The 18,957-nt window shown below is 36.6% G+C and overlaps 2 protein-coding genes across 6 annotated transcripts in view; one reads left to right on the top strand and one right to left on the bottom strand.

The window, feature by feature from the left end:
- The window catches only part of STYX (serine/threonine/tyrosine interacting protein), a 42,347-nt gene extending 40,870 nt beyond the window's left edge, over positions 1 to 1,477 (top strand). For all 3 annotated transcript variants that reach the window (XR_012378988.1, XR_012378990.1, XR_012378991.1), the window contains one exon: positions 12 to 1,477. The gene's annotated coding sequence lies outside the window, so the exon portion shown is untranslated. The remainder of the gene's footprint in view (positions 1 to 11) is intronic.
- GNPNAT1 (glucosamine-phosphate N-acetyltransferase 1) lies at positions 1,317 to 14,191 on the bottom strand. Of its 3 annotated transcripts, none has more exons than XM_073895229.1 (6): positions 13,879 to 14,191; positions 8,498 to 8,665; positions 6,979 to 7,041; positions 5,406 to 5,533; positions 4,166 to 4,227; positions 1,317 to 2,504 (listed from the first exon to the last, which is right to left on the bottom strand). In XM_073895229.1, exons 2-6 carry the CDS (start codon positions 8,649 to 8,651, stop codon positions 2,357 to 2,359), a joined length of 555 nt encoding a protein of 184 aa, XP_073751330.1. In that variant the 5' UTR covers positions 8,652 to 8,665; positions 13,879 to 14,191; the 3' UTR covers positions 1,317 to 2,356. The 3 variants fall into 3 exon arrangements, with proteins under 3 accessions (XP_073751330.1, XP_025725819.1, XP_025725820.1); XM_025870034.2 differs by having other exon boundaries at positions 13,969 to 14,190; XM_025870035.2 differs by having other exon boundaries at positions 13,790 to 13,919.
- Positions 14,192 to 18,957: the final 4,766 nt, after the last annotated feature.

The raw sequence follows: 18,957 nt of genomic DNA on the forward strand, positions 1-18,957 counted from the left end.
CTGTCTTTCAGATAAAAGTAACCCAGTTTTACTACCTCAGATTAAGAAGGATGAATGAACATTGGATGTTGAGAAGCACTAAGAGTATCTTCCAAAACTTTGTGGACACACACACACACACACACACACACACACACACACACACACTATGATCAGTCGTCCAGGCAAGACCTGAATTTTAGCTCAAGAATATTTCTGAGGATTAGTTGAACAGATTTGGAGTTGGAAGTGAGGGAATTCATGTCTGAAGGAAAGGGTATATAGGTCACCTACAGAGCAGCTTCTAAGAAGCCCATTAAAAAAAAATACTTCTTGCTTTCACAGTACCATCTTCCCTGTCAGCCTACCTACGTACTATTTTTCATCAAATCCAAGATGCTATCACTGCACTGTTATTTTACATACCACTAAAAGGCAAAATATTGTTGAATAAACTGGCAAGCCACTGATCATAAAATGCACCCTGATTTCTAAAATGTTAGTGTAAAAATATGTGCATCTTAGTCTGGGAAATATAAATATACAAAATATGTGAGGCATGATAAAAATCACAGCTGTCACTTCATTCTACCTTTTCAAAAACAATGCTTTAAAATGTGAATATATAGTTTATATATTATGAAATGTTTTATGCAGCTTTTTCTGTACTCAAGTTTACTCAATATGGCTTAGAAAATTTCTGGCTAAAGCTAAATATAGATCACCATTTTGCTCAATGACACAATTTTTATTACTGTACTTTGTAACTCTATTTCCTGTAGGAAGGATTTAAGAGAAGACCTTAAGGACACTAAAGGGATTTATTGAAATACTAACCTTGTAGACAGTTTTACTTCAAATTGTTCAGAAATGAGAAAGATAAAGCATTTAATTTTGCTTTCTGTTACGCTTATTCTTTTTATCATGGGTTTTAATCACTAGAATGTATCTAATAAAGCTACTGTCATGCTAAGGTTGTAGGACTCCTGAAATGGCAAAACTGGCTGAAAAGGCCAAAAGCAGTTTGTTGCTTTCACTAGAGACAGATCACTTCATATGCATAGGTCGTTAGCCGGTTAAGTAGTGCACCCTCTACTGGTGAAGGCTTTTTGTTGTTTTAGAAAGCCAACTTTAGCTTACGGGAAGGAGAGAAATCCTAACTAAATCCAGTTGAGGTAGGTGTGAATCAGAGGGATAAAAAGTGGTTGTCTTTATCTTTCCAGTTAATTTTACAAAGCGTACACAAAACTGAAATGTTATGAACAAGGATGTGATCTAATAGTTCAGTTGAGAACTCAAGAAAACCAAAGACATTAGAATGCTAACAAAAGACTTCATCGTATTAACAGGTTTAATGTAACATGGAATGCAAAAGATTAGAACGATTAATAAAATATTGAATTCTTCAACTTAAAAAATAATTAAAATAAATAAAATCAAAACAAGATAGTGACCAGAATAATAGTACCATGACAATCACAGTAAATAGAAAAGCTTCCATCAGCATTTTAAGGATGTAACAAATGCAGTATGATACATATTTAAATATTCCACTCAGTTTTGTCATTTTTCATAAAAATGTTAGAAGAAAGGCTTCAGACATCGATGATGAGAAATCAGAAATACGTAATGTACCAAGATTTGTTAATTCACTGTTAAAAAGTACCTTATATTTGCTCTTAGGTATTTTAAACAAATGAATATATTTCACATATAAGGTGGTACCTTATCTGCATAAGAATTATATAAACTTCTGGATGTGCACTTAGATTGCTTTACTTTGAATCTCGTCACATTTTATAATTTTCATTTCTACTTTAAAAGGCTGACCAGGTTATTTACCAATATAAAATTAGGATCAACAAATGTTGGACTGGACTACATTTAGTTACATCTTATCCAATTTCACATGATATGTGGAAAAAGGATACACTCATAAGTGGTTTTTGGTGTTTCTTTGAAACAAAATATTCATTTTATGAATGTGATAACAGCCTTATTCATGGTATGTTTTTTTTTTTTTTACCACGCAGTACAGATAGCAGACACGTAACTCCTCACTACCTATACTCTAAATACAAAGAAATGAAGCCAAACTTTAGAAAAATACGATGCAAGAAAAGATTCAAGTTAAAAATATATTCCTTTGGTTAAAAATCATCCCCTTTATAATACTCATTTGTAATCTAAACTCACAGCATGTCCCACCAGCCCAAAGTAATCTTCTAAATGTCATTATATTTATTGTATTACAATTTTTTTTTCAATCCAGTATTTATGGAGGTCACTGGGTTGCAGCAACAAAGTATTTTAACTCTAGGAAGAGTATCGCCTTGTTGCATTAGCTCTTTTGACAAATGTCTTTCTTAAAATATTTTTACTTTAGAAACCTCCGACACATGTAGTTTTCTTCAGATACTGTATATCCAAACTTTTTATAGAAACCAACATTTTGTGGTAGACATTCAAGGGTAATCTTATAACAGTTCAGTTTCTTGCTTAGCAAAGTAAGGGTTGATAATAACCTGAAATTCAGAAGGGGGGGGAGCATAGAGCATTTGTTAATAAAAATGCATTTGAGTAACTTAATATGAATGAATCAAAATTACATAAATAACATCAAATTTATATTAGGAACAGGTTTAGAACATGACCTTTCTCACTGTATTCATTTAAATATTCAAATTGTGAGTGGAAAAGCATTTAATTCACCCAGAGCATTTTACTGTTTAGAAATATACTTTATCTAGTAATCACTAGTGCATTAATAAATAGGACAATACTAAATTCACCCTAAATCCTCTTTAAAAATAGGTTTAATATTAATGTTAACATTAAAGAGTGTCAATCTTTTAAAAAATATGGCCAAACTTTTAAATTTTTTTCCTAAATCTATTCAAACTACTTAGGAACAGTCAGCATTCCCACATGAAATGAGTAAATAATAGCTTTGTTCTTTATCATTTTAAAGCTAATATTTGTGAAAGCATATATCAGATTAACTCTGGATTGCTCTAATTAATATGAAATAGAAACAAAGTAAAAAAGGATACATTTTTCAAATCCTTAAAGAATCCAAACCCAGTATAAGAATGTGATTCTAGGGGCGCTTGGGTGGCTCAGTGTGGTAAGCGTCTGCCTTCAGCACAGGTCATGATCTCAGGGTCCTGGGATGGAGTCCCGCTTTGGGTTCCCTGCTCAGCGGGGAGTCTCCTCCTCCTTCTGCCCCTCCTGCTCTCTCTCAAATAAATAAAATCTTAAAAAAAAAAAATGTGGGGCGCCTGGGTGGCTCAGTTGGTTAAGCGACTGCCTTCAGCTCAGGTCATGATCCTGGAGTCCCAGGATCGAGTCCCGCATGGGGCTCCCTGCTCAGCGGGGAGTCTGCTTCTCCCTCTGACCCTCTTCCCTCTCTTGTGCTCTCTCTCTCTCATTCTCTCTCAAATAAATAAATAAAATCTTTTAAAAAAAATGTGATTCTAACTGCCTTAAGGAGAAAAAAAACTAGAAAAAAATCTATAAAAATTTGCCCAGAGGGTTTTCTCATGTTTGCATAGACTGAAAGTTGGATCATTTTGAAGACAGAACATCTTGGCTGAAGTTATTAAATTATAAAAGATATGACAAAATTAAGTGAACTAGAATACTAAAAGCTGGTCTGTTTTGTTCACTGATGTATCCCAAATACCTTGAATAATATCTGGCACAGAGCAGGTACTTAATATTTGAGTGAATTCCTTAAAACTCAGAAGAGATGGTATTAAGAAGCAAGTTCTAGCTTATAAATGCATAGAGGATTATACAGGAAAAGCTATTTTAGTGTATGTTTCAAAAACTTAAAAGAACATTTCCTTTGTTTTTAAATATGACTGGGAAACGGGTTAATCACTTGACTTAGCCAAAGTTTGTTTCCTACTAGTAGGAGAATACTGTTATTAAAAGTGAAAGTTAATAAAAATGTTACAGTCTATAAAACCGTATACTTCCAATTTCTAAACCTCATGATAAAACATATAAAACAATGTGTTTCTTCATTGAATTTAGTTTCAGCTACAGAGTCAGCCTAATTAATGACACCCAAAAAGAACTTCAAACAGGAAAACATCTTTTAACAAATATCTCAGGAAGAAACTATTACGCGAAACAGGAAAAGTATCTAACCAGGGATACCTTGTTTCTGCCTACTTACAGTTTGCCAAGCTGCTTCCCTCTGCATTCATCACTAACAACAACATCTTCTACTCTTCCTCTCTGAAAATATTTACAATGTTTAAAGAACTAGGCATGTAGTTTCGTTTTTAGCTAAATCAACAAGTGACATAATTCACTGATAAATGTTTTGTAAACGAACTTCAAAAACCAAAATGCAAGCCTTTTTTACTTACTGTGGAGGAAATAATATAATGAATCAACTTATGACCTAATCGTGTTTTGTCTATATCCTAAATCTTCGCACCCCACTGTTTTAAAGCAGATTTCAGAACCCACATCACCAAAATGTAATCTTGGCATATTCATACTACATCACCTTACTCCTTGCTTAATAGCAATTTCAAACATCCAAATACAATTTATTAATTTCTAGTAAAGAAACCCCACCAAAATTCATACTTCACAGAATACATTCCAAGTGTTCCTATCTTATTTTCACTGGATTACCTATGTTCTCATGTGAGTCACGAGTAGTGAACGGGCATTAAAATGTCACAATTAGAGAATACAGTTGACCCTCGAACAACATGGGTTTGAACTGCACAGGTCCACTTTATGCAGATATTTTTGATAAATATAATACTGTAAGTATATTTTCCTTAGGTTTTATAACATTTTCTCTAGCTTTATTATAAAAATGCCATATACAATATACATAACATACAAAATATGTGTTAATCAACTGTTTATGTTGTTGGTAACACTTCCAGTAAACAGTAGGCTATTAGTAGTATCGGGAGTCAAGTTACATGCAGATTTTTGACTGTAGGAAGTGGGGGGGGGGGTGTCTGTCCTTAACTCCCAGGTTGTTCAAGGTCAATTATATTCTGAACCCTTTAACTCCTTGGAAATTGATGAGAATTTGTGTTGATCTATATACAAAGTATTGTTTAAAAAAAAAATAGCATCAGGTATTCTAATCATTACTGCCAAATTTTATGATCTGACTTGGTTTCTCTAGGACTATACCAAATCTGACACCTTAACAGAAAAATTTTTAGCGAACAGTTCAGATTATTAATACATTTTCTTCCTCCTAACTTCCAGAAAACAATGGGAAAATGTTACTAATGATTTCTAAGAACTCTTTTCAGGGCAATACAGCTCTCATTTTACAATAAAATGCAGTGAGAAAATAGATTTGTCTAATGGAAACTCAAAGTCGGTTTTGCTAGAAAACACCTATTTTACTCATAAGCATTAATGTGAACACATACCTTAGCACAGGAATGGATGAATTTATGTTCTATTATCAGAGTTGCCGTGGCAACAATTTGTCCTAAGGTCACATCTTCCACAACTGTAACATAATAGTCTCCAGATTTCTTCATGTGCTCAAAAGATTCTGTGTATTAATTGGAAAAGTGTTATGTGGTAGACATTAAACTTTAGTAGGTGCCATAAAAATACTAGGATTAGCTTATTTCATTATTGAATATTTAAAGCTATTTCATCATGGTGATTTAAGAAAAAAATCATTAAATATTAATATTAAATGTAAAATATTAATATCATTAATATTAATGACCAAGTGATTAAAACATCACCAATCATTATCAACGGAAATATGGTCTATACATTTTAAAAGTCTGCTAGCAAAGTACAAAAGCTATTACAGATGAACAGCACTTATAATACAAATTGTAGATGTTGCCACTTCTGTGACTAATGAATTTTAATATCTTCATTAAAGTCAATTTCTTTAACATTTACACTTGATATTTGAATAGAACAAAACTGCAGATTTTAGTAAGAATGTTTACATGGCTCCATTCTGTAATTTTTAATCTTCTGGCTTCAAAATATTTTGACAAAGTTTTCAGTTTTCCCTTTGTGACCTGAAGTGTTTAATGACTCCATGACTTGCTTTTTAAGAAACAGAGTCCTCAGTTTTGCCTGTTTTGAAAGCACCTTGTGAAGTAGGTGAAAAATGTCCCCATTTCTAAGTAATCATCCCAAAGTCACATAGAATAGGAGCAAAGATGGAATACTTTCCTCTCAAATTGATTTTTAGTACTTAAATTGCCAAAATAATGGGTTTCTCATCTAATCTGATATGCATGCAAACAGGAATTCAGGAATAAAACTGAGCCTAATTTTCTCACATATTGTTTATTTCCATAGTCTTGTTCTAGATAGGGTTCTGGAGGGGAAAGAAAAATTCAATGAAGGAAAACAATGAGAATCAGAAAATGGTGATCTTCATCTTGGGGGAGGGTCAGATAGAGTACAAAACAAAATTACCTAGTGAAGGAAATGAAGAAATTATAGAAAACAGGAGGATAGTGTTAGAGCACTGGATGGAATCAGGAAGGTTCTAGTCTTTTCCTTACTAATAACTACTTGTGATCTTAAGTCATTTGACCTCTCTGGACTTCCATTCTCTCATATGTATAAAAAAGGGGGGGGTGAACTATAAATTCGAAGATACCGTTGATCTTAAAATTCAGTATAAACAAATTTAGAACATAATTTCTTACCCTTTTTTATTTGGTGATGAAATTTCCATGAATAACCTAACCAAATGAAAAATACTACAATATAAAACAATCTAGAACTGCCACCTAGCTACAGTAATTATCTGAAAGTCAGGTATTTTGTAAAACATGATAATTACTACACTTGGATTTTAGAAGACGTTAGCCACGTTAAACATTTAAATAATAGCTAATTGTATGAATAATTTCCAGCTATTTGAACAAAAAACACAAGTAGACACTGAACATAGCTCCAAATGAAAAATCTGTTTCCCTTTATTTTTCATTCAGGAAAAGAGGTTGTAGTACTTACTCATAAATTGTTCAGGGTTGACAACTCCAGTCTCTGTCAGTTGACCTAGTACCTTAAAAAAACCTAGTTTTGAAAAACAGATTTCAAATTATGAGAAGACCAAATAAAAGATCTATCAAAAAAGCAATGTGTGAAGCTGGTGGGGTTATGGACACTTGTTTTCAAAAACTTTCTGTAATCATTTTAAAATTAATTTTATTATTTAAAAAGATTAAACTGAAACCTGTTCTTTCTATAATCACTACATAAAACAATAGGTTCTACCAATGTTTTTGCCTACATGAGATTTTTGGAATAGTGTAGATCTTAATGATTCAAGATTTATAAAACCAGCAGGTATGTAACTTGCATTCAGTTTGATGCAGGGAATGCCAAGTTTTCCCAAATACATGCTTTGGTGCAAGATTATTATGGCCAAATATGGTAATTTTTAAAAAATATATATAATATTGTTGAGACTAATTTTTAAAGATTCCTGATTAATTTCATTAATGTTAAATTAATGTGAACATTTTAGAACTTTAAGAATCTTAATTCTTACACACTGAATAGTTTGGCCTAAATTAGTTTCTTTAGATTTCCTACCAAAAAGAAAATGAAAAAGGTATTTTTTTTATTACAAAAATGAAAAAGCTGATTTTGTATTAAATCATCTGGAGAATTTAGACATTAAAAAAAGAAATATGTAAACAAAACCTTTGCAACTTATCCAAGGCATAATATCTCTACCCTCATTCCCCATCCAGCTTCTTAGAGAAGATTTTTCCTTATGTGCCGTTATAGATGATAATTTTACCCTTATGAAAAGTCTTTTTGGATTCTTAATTAGGAAGGAGTACTGTTGTACTTAAGTCATTTGAAATATTTCACAGTAATACCTGGTCTTAGCCATGATGGGGGTGTGTGTGTGTGTGTGTGTGTGTGTGTGTGTATTAGAATTGTCTCAGTCACTTTAAAAATTAAGTACAAAGGGGCACCTGGCTAGCTCAGTTGGTGGAGCATGCGACTTGACATCGGGGTCATGAGTTCGAGCTCCATATTGGGTATAGAGCTTACTTCAAAATAAATAAAATCTTTTAAAATAATTAAGTACAAAAAATAATTCAAAAGTCAAACATTATTTTTTAAAATTATCAGCACCATCATGTTTCTGGAGAAAACAGAATGCCAATTACAGTTGACCCTTGAATAACACAGGATTGAACTATATGGGTCCACTTTTTTTTTCAATAAATACATTACAGTACTGTTAATAAAGGTTCTCTTCCTTATGATTTTAGTAACATTCTCTTTTCTCTAGCTTACTTTAAGAATACAGTATATAACACATACAACATGTTAATCAACTATTTCTGTTATTGGTAAGGCTTCCAGTCAACAGTAAGCTATCAAGTGTTTGGCGAATCAAAGTTTATACACAGATTTTCAAATGCACAGGGGTCAGTCAGTGCCCCTAACCCCCATGTTGTCAAGGACCAACTGTGTAATTCTAACCAGGATTTGTAAACTGAGTCCCTACCTCTATTTAAGTCAGCAGTACAAAGGGGCCTCAAAACCAAACCTTCTCCAGGATGTGTTGGGGAAATGGCTGGAGAAAAGGTAGCTGTGTTCTGGCTCCAGTCCACTTCTTTGAGTAGACTTGGGTCAAACATAGGAGTTTCATCAGGTTTCATCTTTGCAGTAAGGTCTAAAATACAATTTTAAATGGTAAGGCATTTTAATATGGAATTAGGATCAGCGAGAAATTTTATTACTTAATAAAAATTAACACATATGCAAGATAATTCATTCTATCCTGAATCTAACATAAATGCCACAACCACAGATAAATAGAAAACTCACAGTGAACATCAGATAGTAAACAAGTGACTGACTTTGTAAGTTTTAAACTAAAAACCATATTTCCAGCAAGTATTTTAGAAACATTTTTCTTGGGGCACCTGGGTGGCTTAGTGGTTGAGCGACCAACTCTTGGCTTCTGCTTGGGTCATGATCTCAAGGGTCGTGAGATCGAGCTAGTGCTGGGCTCTGTGCCGGGCGGAATCTGCTGGAGATTCTGTCTCTCAGACCGTCCCCACACGGACGTGCGTGCTCCAAAATAAATAAATAAATGAATAAAATCTTAAAAGTAAAACATTTTTCCTATGGGTTGGTGCTAGCATAGCACTGTGAATAGCTGACTTAACATGAGCTTTTACTTTTTTTTTCATTATTGGATTTTATTATTGGGCTCCAAAATTATTTGTTGGTGGTCTTACCACTAAGACTTACTGGGTATGTTACTTGTTTATATGAACCATGAACAGAAGATAATTGATTAACTGGCTTAGATTACTTACTCTCCACGTTCATTGTAATATTTGGTCTTAGCTATGACAGATTTGTATTAAAGGTATCTGTTGGATTTTATTTCCACACCAGATTTTCTAAAAATCTATAATGTAAGTTTCTCAGCTGCATTTAGGCAGCTTAAGAATAGCCAGTGTTTTTCATACTATAATAAAAGGGTCATTTATGGTACTGTCCTCTTTTTTGAACATTCAGAAATGGGCAGATTCTTACTTACTAGGTGTAGTCTAATAAAACAGACTAAATAACAAATGTAAGGATAGAATAAAGCATAAAAATGGGAGCAGCGGCATGTCTGTGGAACAGACTTGCTAGAACAGGGTCTTCCTAACTAACAACTGTTAGGAGACTGTAAAGCAACCCCCCCTAACATCCATTTCTATCTCTTTACCCAGTTAAAGAAACTATTCTATTTGATACTTGCTTCTAGCGCTTCTTTGAAACAAAGAATTTAAAGATATATATCCATAACATTACCATAAAATAATGAAACAAGTAGGAAAAATTAAAGTCCATTTAATGACAACGGTTTTCCCTATAACCCCACCCCCATTATGTTCCCTATTTCCTAAGTCACAATATGCTTAAGGGCAATCCTTAACGTTTCCTTAAAGGTCAATTCAACTCCTGCCTGTGGAACCCGACACAACCCTATAGGACACAACCCTATAGGTAATGCTGCACTGTAGTAGAGGCTTTGGGACGGTAGCGTGATGTAATAACAGAAGTTAAAATTTGTTTAGCACTTATGATGGATCAGGCATTGTTCAAAGAACCTTACACATTACTAATTCATTTACTTCAACAATCTCATAGGATAGGGATGATTATTAGCTCTATTTTAAGAGATGAGGAAATGCAGGCAACACATGGTAAGTAACCTGCCCAAGATCACAAAATTAGTGGAGCCAGGATTTAAACCTAAGACAGAAAAGAGCATGAGCTCTGGAGTCAAAGCTGGTGTTCAAATGTCAAATGTGATTGTGGCTAATGTCAACTCTGACAATCTGTTTCCTCATTTGTAAAATGGAGATGAAATTATTAGAAGGATGAAATGAATTATTATATACAGCACTTAACAGTGCCTGGCACACTGCCAAGTGCTCATTTTAGTTAGCAACTAATTAAAAATTCATGTTTATAAATTTTTGTTAATATTTTTCATCATTAAATTAATTCATGAGTCAGGCACTGTGCTGGGTACAGGGGCCGCAAAAAGGATGACAAGTTATCTATATCTTTATGTTAAACTGAAACTTTCTTGGATAGGAAAGAAAAAATTAAAAAAAATCATAGTTTATTATGTAGAATACCAAAGGGCTTTTCTTTCCCCCCTCAAAAAGGACTCAAATATGTTATGCCATAAACACTATCCCTGGTTCTAAGACTAATAAGGAAATAAATTGTAATGATTAACAATCATATCAAATTTAACCAGCTTACAGTCCACTTGAAACAGATTTTTTTATAGGTTAATTTTAATGCATGCATTTTACTGTCTGTCCCTGATAACTGGATCCCTGAGACTTTTGGGTTTACACTCATCTCAAAGATGAGACGAGTAACATCATTATAACAACACTGTTTTTTGGATATGCAAACAAACAGGCTAAATATTTATTAACAAAGTAAAACGTATATATTAAATACAGAAGCCAGAGAGTTAAAAATTTAGTTCCTCAGGGCAACACACTATTTAAACAGTTTGATGATCATTTTATTTAACATACAGCTGTAACCATGAAATTTAAAGAAAGCTCAAAAGGGAATTTAGATGAACATTAGAACAATTTAAAGTTAACTAGATTACTTTTTCCTATAAAGACACCCAAGTTTACAACAGAATATAGCCTAGAGAACACAAAATACAGTTAATAATTTCCAAGAGAGAAAGGGGAGAGGAGGTACACAGGAGAATTAGGATTATGAAGCCTTTAACTAATGAATTTTCAAGAGTAAATACTACTATTTTCCTATGCTTTTCTTTAATCAGATGGTCCTATTCCATGAATGATCAAAAAAATAATAGTGGCTAAAATTTATGGAGTGCTTTGTATTTGTTAACTCATAAAAATACAATGAAAGGTCTGTCATTATTATCCCCATTTTACAGACCAGGAAGCAGGCACAGTAATTTGCTCAAGGTAACAGAGCCAGCCAATAAGGAAGAGTTAGGATTCAAAACCAGGCAAGAGAGCCAGCTTCAAGGGCACTGGACCTGTGCAGTTGCCCAAGGCCCCGCACTTGGTTCTACTTTCTGCTGCCACTGTTCTGAAATTCTTAATTTTTCAACATAGAGCCCTCCATTTGCGTTTTGCACGGGTTACCACATTATGCAGTCATTCTCCTGCGTGGCTACAGATTCTATCCTCTTAGTACTGAAGATGCACTAGTGAAGATGAATTCCCTACTTCATTATACAAGTTAAAAATTTAGATAAAAGCAACACTTATAAACTGTATTTGGAAAATAAAGAGTATGAGATATGTCAAAATACAGAAAACAAAGCATTCTGAATAGAAATAATCCATTAACCAGGCAATCAGAAATTAAAATCAAAATGTTTTTATGACCTATTTTACAAAACAAAGCCATACCTAAAGTTACTTTCCTTTATCTTACTCCATCCCCATTAAGTAAAATTCTGCTGGTGCCCAATATGCTGAGAAAGTTAAAATAGGATGTGATTTGATACCAAATTTCAAAAGATTTTAGAAAGGAATGAAATAAATTTGGTTTACAAAAGAATATTTTAGCATCTTAAGGTGCCCACGGTACTGCAAAACCAGGAAATTTCAGTAAATAGAATTGCAGTTGTTTGAGGCTAAGTATCATTATCACTGGGGTGACTGATTTTAAAAAGTAAACCCTAGGGTCACCTGGCTCAGGTCATGATACCAGGGTCCTGGGATCAAGCCCTGCAAGGAGCCCTGCTCAGGTGGGAGTCTGCTTCTCCCTCTCCCGTTCCCCCTGCTTCTGCTCTGTCAAATAAATAAAATCTTTAAAAAAAATAAAAAATAAACCCTAACCCTCCCTAAATATTTCTCCAGAACTTTTCAATTTAACTGCCAAGTTGGCACGCATTTACAAGGCCCATACATGCCTTACAGCCCAAAGAGTGCCTAGTGAATGAATAACAAATGGTATAAGACTTACTTGAAGGTCACATTTCAGAAAATCCAAAAGAAGAAAGATTCCCAAATTGCCACAAGTGATATCACAAAAACCATACACCAAACTCATTTTTACTAGGATGATCAGGTTTTCATTCAGTTGACTACTCTTTGGACACAATTTCAACAATTTGGTTTCCCAGCTTCTACAGCACACTAAAATACAAATAGGGAGGAGGTGCTGCCAGAAGCAAGCAACTGAGAGCAACAAGTAATAATAGACACTGGGAATGAAAATTTTAAAAAGCATAATCCAAGGCCAAGACTAAACTGCTTAACATACGTTGAGAGTCACTGGGCCATCACTACATTACTTCAGTACATGATGAACGGGGGAAAGTTTGCTGTTTGAGACTTTAGGGTTTGTCTACATACATTTCATGACAATTTGAGTAATTGACAAAATTTTTAATCTAAAGAACACTTTATTCGCGGATTTAACAGGCCTGGCCATATTTATTAAACTAGGCAATTATACTTGAGAATTTTAAAAAGTATTTTCTGATCGTTTATTTGATCCGTATAATCTGGCATTATTCCCAGACTACCGATTAGGAAACTGGAGCATATGGAGCCCCAAGGTAACACAGCAAATGAGTGAATTGGGACTAGAATCCTATCTTGCTTTCCCATCTTGAGCTCTAAAGTACCACACTCAATGGACACCAATCTTTACATCATCGCACCAGACAGGTAGCTCTGATTCTAAAAAATGTCAGCGAATTCTGCCTAAATAGAACTGATCTAAATGATTTCCTTGAGATCCATTCTAAGATTGGTTCATGAGTGTATAACCTAACAAAACTAATTCCATAATCGCCCATTTCACTTTTGTACGAAATTTTAAGAGTTCGGCTTACATAAACATCAGCTCCTCTTATAAAGGAAATCATAGTGTCTAGGGGTACAAGCCCCGGGAAAAGAGACAAAGGATGTCCCTCCTTCCTGCAGTGAAAGCCCCAATTAGTCAGTGCAGGATGTGATCTTCGGAGCAGGAGCATGTCCTCATGCGGCTCCCGACCGCCGTGGGGTGCACCTCGGAAAGGAACGGGTAAAAGGGGGGTCGGGGCATTTGTGCCTGTTCCAAACCGATGGCAGCAGAGACTGAGCAACTGCCTCGATCCTCCACGCTAAAGCCTGCTGAGCGAAGAGTTAGTTTCGACCCCAGTCTCTGCTCCCGCAGCCCTGTACGACTGGACCACTGGCCCCATCCCCAACCTCTCTCTGCTCCAGGCGCGTATCCGCTCAACTTGCTCGGAACCGCGCTCTACAACCACATGTGCACCCACCTGGCCAAGCTAAATGCGCGGCTCCCGGAACAGAGACCTCCCACCCGGGCCTAGCCCGCCTCGCCCGGGGGCAGCAGTCACAGTCACACCTGTTTGATAAACGTGCAGGCAGGACCGCGACGGCCCCCAGGACACCCGGCGCGCCCCGCTCTCGCTCCCCGGCCCCCAGCCTCCCTCACCCGTGGAGGCCTCGCGGTCGACGTTCCTCTCCAGGCCCGTCGGACTCTCACCCACCCCGGTACACAGTACCAGATCCGGATCCGGCTTCAGCGCCAGCCCCACCTCCTCCGCTACCTCCCGAGCCACGGTTGCCGTCGCGGCCGCCGCTACGCGAGCCGCGACCAGGACGTGGCAGCGCCAACGCCTCCGCCCCACCCCGGGCCGCTTACGCAGGGCCGCGCGCAGGCGGGCGGAGGCGCTCCGGGGGCGGGGGGCGAGGGGCGGGCCGGGGCGGGGCCTGCGGCGGGTTCCCGCACGTGGGGCGCGGCGAGGACCGCCCCCGCGGGGACTCCGCCTCCCGGCGGGGCGAGGCCGCACCCGGGCTGGCTCCCTGCGGCGTTGCCCACCGCGTCCGGCTCTCCGCTTCTCTGGAAATTACACAGCTTAGGAGTCAGCGAAGCAGTGCAAGTGCTGATAGTGTGGGCCTCTTTCATTTTCGGAAGCCGGACGTTCGGCCTCTTACCCTCTTCGGTTGCCCCTTGTGGCCCTCTTTTAATATTCCATATAATTAGGACTTCGGCGGCTCACTGGCAGCTGGAAGCTCCTCTTCCCCAGTTTTCTGAGTCACCTCCATGAAGCGGGGCCACTACACTCCTTTCAAATCCTTTTTGGATGAACCATCGGGTTGAGGCACTGGTTCTCAGCTGTGGCGGGTTTGCCTCCCAGGGGACAGCTGGCAATGTCTGGAGCTTTTTCAGCCTCATGTCTGTGGGAAAGGTGTCACTGGCGTCTCTCCAGATTGACAGAGGGTAGAGGTGGGGAGAGACCAGGTACGCTGTTAAACATCTTGAAACACACAGGACAGGGCCCCACAACAACGTTTCAGTCTGGTCCGAAATGTCAGTGCTGCTGAGGTGGAGAAACCCTGGGTTAGGACAAGAAAAAATGACTTTTCTCTGAGCTACCATTTCCAAAACACATGTCCTCATTTTACAGATTAGGAAACCGAGGTTCAGAGACGTTAAGTAATTTACCGAAGTCACAGAGCTCATAGCTCCCATTCTTTGCCTTATGCCATAAATTTCAACTTACTGAAATTGCAAAGTATTTTATTCTTAATACTGTTCAATGAACACCGTATATAGTCTGCCAGGAATTATATTTTCTGCTTATCTGTGAGATTTAAATTCCAGTTAACACTTTTACTGGTTCATGCGTTCTCACACCTTCAAACAGCAGGGAGGCTGATGGCATCCACATTTCTGTAACCATCCTTCCTTTTACCCTTTTGCGTAGGAAGGTTTGTATAAGACATAAAAAGAAATAAACACCACAAATACTAAGAAACATACAGCTTTGTTTCCTTATCACAGTGTGGCCCTATGTTTTCAATGAGTTTCTTCTGAGCAACAGAATCCTGTAAATTTTATAATTTAGCAAAAAGTGAAGCAATCATTTATAAAATTTATCATAGAACACAGTTCTAAAAGGTACCCCAAAAGATCTCGTGTATTTCCGACATATTCCTCCTTTTCCCTTTTGTACCAAAGGAACACAATTTCTCCTTAATAGTCACTCTAGCCAGTGCAGTGCCCTCCTTTCCCTGCTGGTTTACATGCAGTGAGGAACCCAAGGTGGCCAGGCGACAATCTCAACGTCTAGTTTAATGGAATCGTTGATGTGTTTTCTAGTCATTTTTATTTTATTTTGGTTTTTTTATTGACATATAAATCACATATAACATTGTATTAGTTTTAGAGGTATAACATAATGATTTGATATATACTGCAAAATGATTATTTCAATAAGTTTAGTTAACATCCCTCACCACATGTAGTTACAAATTTGTTTTTTCTTATGATGAGAACTTTTAACATTAACTCTCTTCCCAACTTTCAAGTATAAAATACAGTATTGTTACCTGTACTCAAGCCGTGCCTGCATTACATCCCCAGGACTAATTTAACTTATAACTAGAAATTTGTGCCTTTTGACCCCTTCACTGATTTTGCTCCCTACCCCCCAACTCTGGCAACTACTAACTTGCTGTCTATATCTATGAATTTGTTTGTTTGTTTGTTTGTTTTTAGATTCAACATAGAAGTGAGATCATAGAGTATTTGTCTTTCTCTGACTTACTTCACTTACTGTAATGTATTAAAACTCCATCCAAGTTGTAAATGACAGGATTTCCTTTTTAATGGCTGAATTATATTCCACTGTGTGTGTGTGTACACAAACTTCTTTATCCACTCATCTAACAGTGGGCACTTAAGTTGTTTCCATGTCTTACCTATTGTTAGTAATGCTGCTATGAACATGTGGGAGTATGTATCTTTTCTGGATAGTGGTTAAATTTTTTTTGGATAAATATGCAGACATGGAATTGCAGACCATATGATAGTTTCTCTTTTAAAATTTTTGAGGAACATGTTTTTGTTTTTGTTTTGGGTTGTTTAGAACGGTTTTTTTTAAAGTTTTAATTTTAATTCCAGTTACTTAAGATACAGTGTTATATTAGTGTAAGGTGTACAATATAGTGATTCAGTAATTCTGTACATTGCTCAGTGCTCATCATAATAAGTCTACTCTTAATCCCCTTCACCTATTTCACCCATCCCCCTACCCACCTCCCCTCTGGTAACCATCAGTTTGTTCTCTAGAGTTAAGAGTCTGTTTTTTGGTTTGTCTCTCTTTTCTCCCCCCTTTGCTTGTTTGTTTTGTTTCTTAAATTCCATATATAAGGGAAATCATATGGTATTGTCTTTCTCTGACTGACTTATTTCACTTAGCATTATGTTGTCTAGCTCCATCCATGTTGTTGCAAATGGTTAAGATTTCACTCTTTTTTAATGGCTGAATAATATTCCATTGTATATATGCACCACATCTTCTTTATCCATTCATCTATGGATGGACACTTGGGCTGCTTCCATGTCTTAGCTATTGTAAACAATGTTGCAATGAACATGTGGGTGTATATATCTTTTTAAATTAGTGTTTTTGTATTCTTTTGGTAAGTACCCAGTAGTGTGATTGCTGAATTGTAGGGGAGTTGTATTTTTAATTCTTCGAGGAACCTCCATACTGTTTTCCACAGTGGCTGCACCAGTTTGCATTCCCACCAACAGTACAAAAGGTTTCCTTTTTCTCCACATCCTTGCCAACACCTGTTGTTTTGTGTTACTGATTTTTGCCATTTTGACATGTGAGGTGATATCTCTTGTAGTTTTGATTTGTGTTTCCCTGATGGTTAAGTGATGATGAGCATCTTTTCATGTGAAAGTTGGCCAGCTGTATGTTTTCTTTGGGAAAATGTCTGTTCATGTCTTCTGCCCATTTTTTAATTAGATTGTTTTTTGGGTGTTGAATTGTGTAAGTTCTTTATAAATTTTGGATTCTAGTCCTTTATCAGATATGTCATTTGCAGATATCTTCTCCCATTCAGTAGGTTGCCTTTTAGTTTTTGTTGATTGTTTCCCACAGTGCAGAAGCTTTTTATTTTAATGTACTCCCAATGGTTTATTTTTGCTTTTGTTTCCCTTGCCTCAGGGAACCTATCTAGAAAAAAGTTGGTACAGCCAGTGTCAAAGATATTACTGCCTGTGTTCTCTTCCAGAATTTTTATGGTTTCAGGTCTCACATTTAGGTCTTTAATCCATTTGGAATTTATTTTTGTATATGGTGTAAGAAAGTGGTCTAGTTTCTTTCTTTTGCATGTTGCTGTCTAGTTTTCCCAACATCATTTGTTGAAGAGACTCTCTTGTTCCTATTTGATATTCTTTCCTGCTTTGTCAGAGATTAATTAACCATATAATTGTAGGTTTATTGGGGCACCTGTGTGGTTCAGTCGGTTGAGTGGTTGCCTTCAGCTCAGGTCATGATCCTGGGGTCCTGGGATTGAACCCCGCTTCAGGATCCCTGCTCAGCTGGGAGCCTGCTTCTCCCTCTCCCTCTGTCTGTTCCCATGCTTGTGCTCGCTCTCTCTTTCTCTCTCTCAAATAAATAAATAAAATTTATTTTATTTATTTAAATAAAAAAAGCACACACACACACACAAAATAACTGTGGGTTCATTTCTGGGCTTTCTGTTCTGTTCCATTGATCTATATGTCTATTTTTCTACCAGTACTATACTATTTTGATTACTACACCTTTGTAACAATTTGAAGTCTAGAATTGTGATGCCTCCAGCTTTGTTTTCTTTCTCAAGATTGCTTTGGCTATTCAGGGTCTTTTGTGGTTCCATACAAACTTTAGGATTGTTATAGTTCTGTGAAAAATGCTGTTAGTATTTTGATAGAGATTGCATTAAATGTGTAGATTGCTTTGGGTACTGTGGACATTATAACAATATTTGTTCTTCAGATCCATAAGCTTGGAACGGCTTTCCATTGCTTTGTGTTGTCTTCCATTTCTTTCATCAGTGTTTTATAGTTTTCAGAGTACAGGTCTTTCACCTCTTTGGTTAAGTTTATTCCTTTATATCTTACTATTTTTGGTGCAATTATAAATGGGATTATTTTCATAATTTCACTTTCTGCTGGTTCATTATTGCTATATAGGAAAACAACAGATTTCTGTACATTGATTTTGTATCCTGCAACTTTACTGAATTCATTTATTAGTTCTAGCAGTTTTTTGGTGGAGTAGTTTGGGTTTTCTATATATAGCATTATGTCATCTGCAAATAGTGAAAGTTTTACTTCTTCCTTACCAATTTGGATGCCTTTTATTTCTTTTTGTTGTGTTATTGCTGTGGTTAGGATTTCCAGTCCTATATTGAATAAAAGTGGTGAGAGTGGACATCCCTGTCTTGCTCCCAATCTTAGGGGAAAAGCTCTCAGTTCTTCCCCATTGATGATGATGTCAGCTGTGATTTTTCATAAATGGCCTTTATTGGGGACTTGGGTGGCTGCACAGTCAGTTAAGCATCTGCCTCTGGCTCAGGTCATGATCCCAAGGTCCTGGGATCAAGCCCCACATTGGGCTGCCTGCTCAGTGGGGAC

The sequence above is a fragment of the Callorhinus ursinus genome, unplaced genomic scaffold (assembly GCF_003265705.2).
Source record: "Callorhinus ursinus isolate GAN/ISIS: 27379988/994484 unplaced genomic scaffold, GSC_fseal_2.0 scaffold8, whole genome shotgun sequence".
In the NCBI taxonomy this organism is placed as follows: domain Eukaryota; kingdom Metazoa; phylum Chordata; class Mammalia; order Carnivora; family Otariidae; genus Callorhinus; species Callorhinus ursinus.

What these genes read in the sequence shown, in the direction of transcription:
- GNPNAT1 (XM_073895229.1), bottom strand. Translation starts at nt 8,651, where the DNA reads ATGAAACCTGATGAAACTCCTATGTTTGACCCAAGTCTACTCAAAGAA. An exon ending in CAACCCTGAACAATTTATGA is followed by an intron (nt 5,534 to 6,978) that starts GTAAGTACTACA and finishes ATTAATACACAG; the next exon opens with AATCTTTTGAGCACATGAAG. An exon ending in GGGAAGCAGCTTGGCAAACT is followed by an intron (nt 2,505 to 4,165) that starts GTAAGTAGGCAG and finishes TCTGAATTTCAG; the next exon opens with GTTATTATCAACCCTTACTT.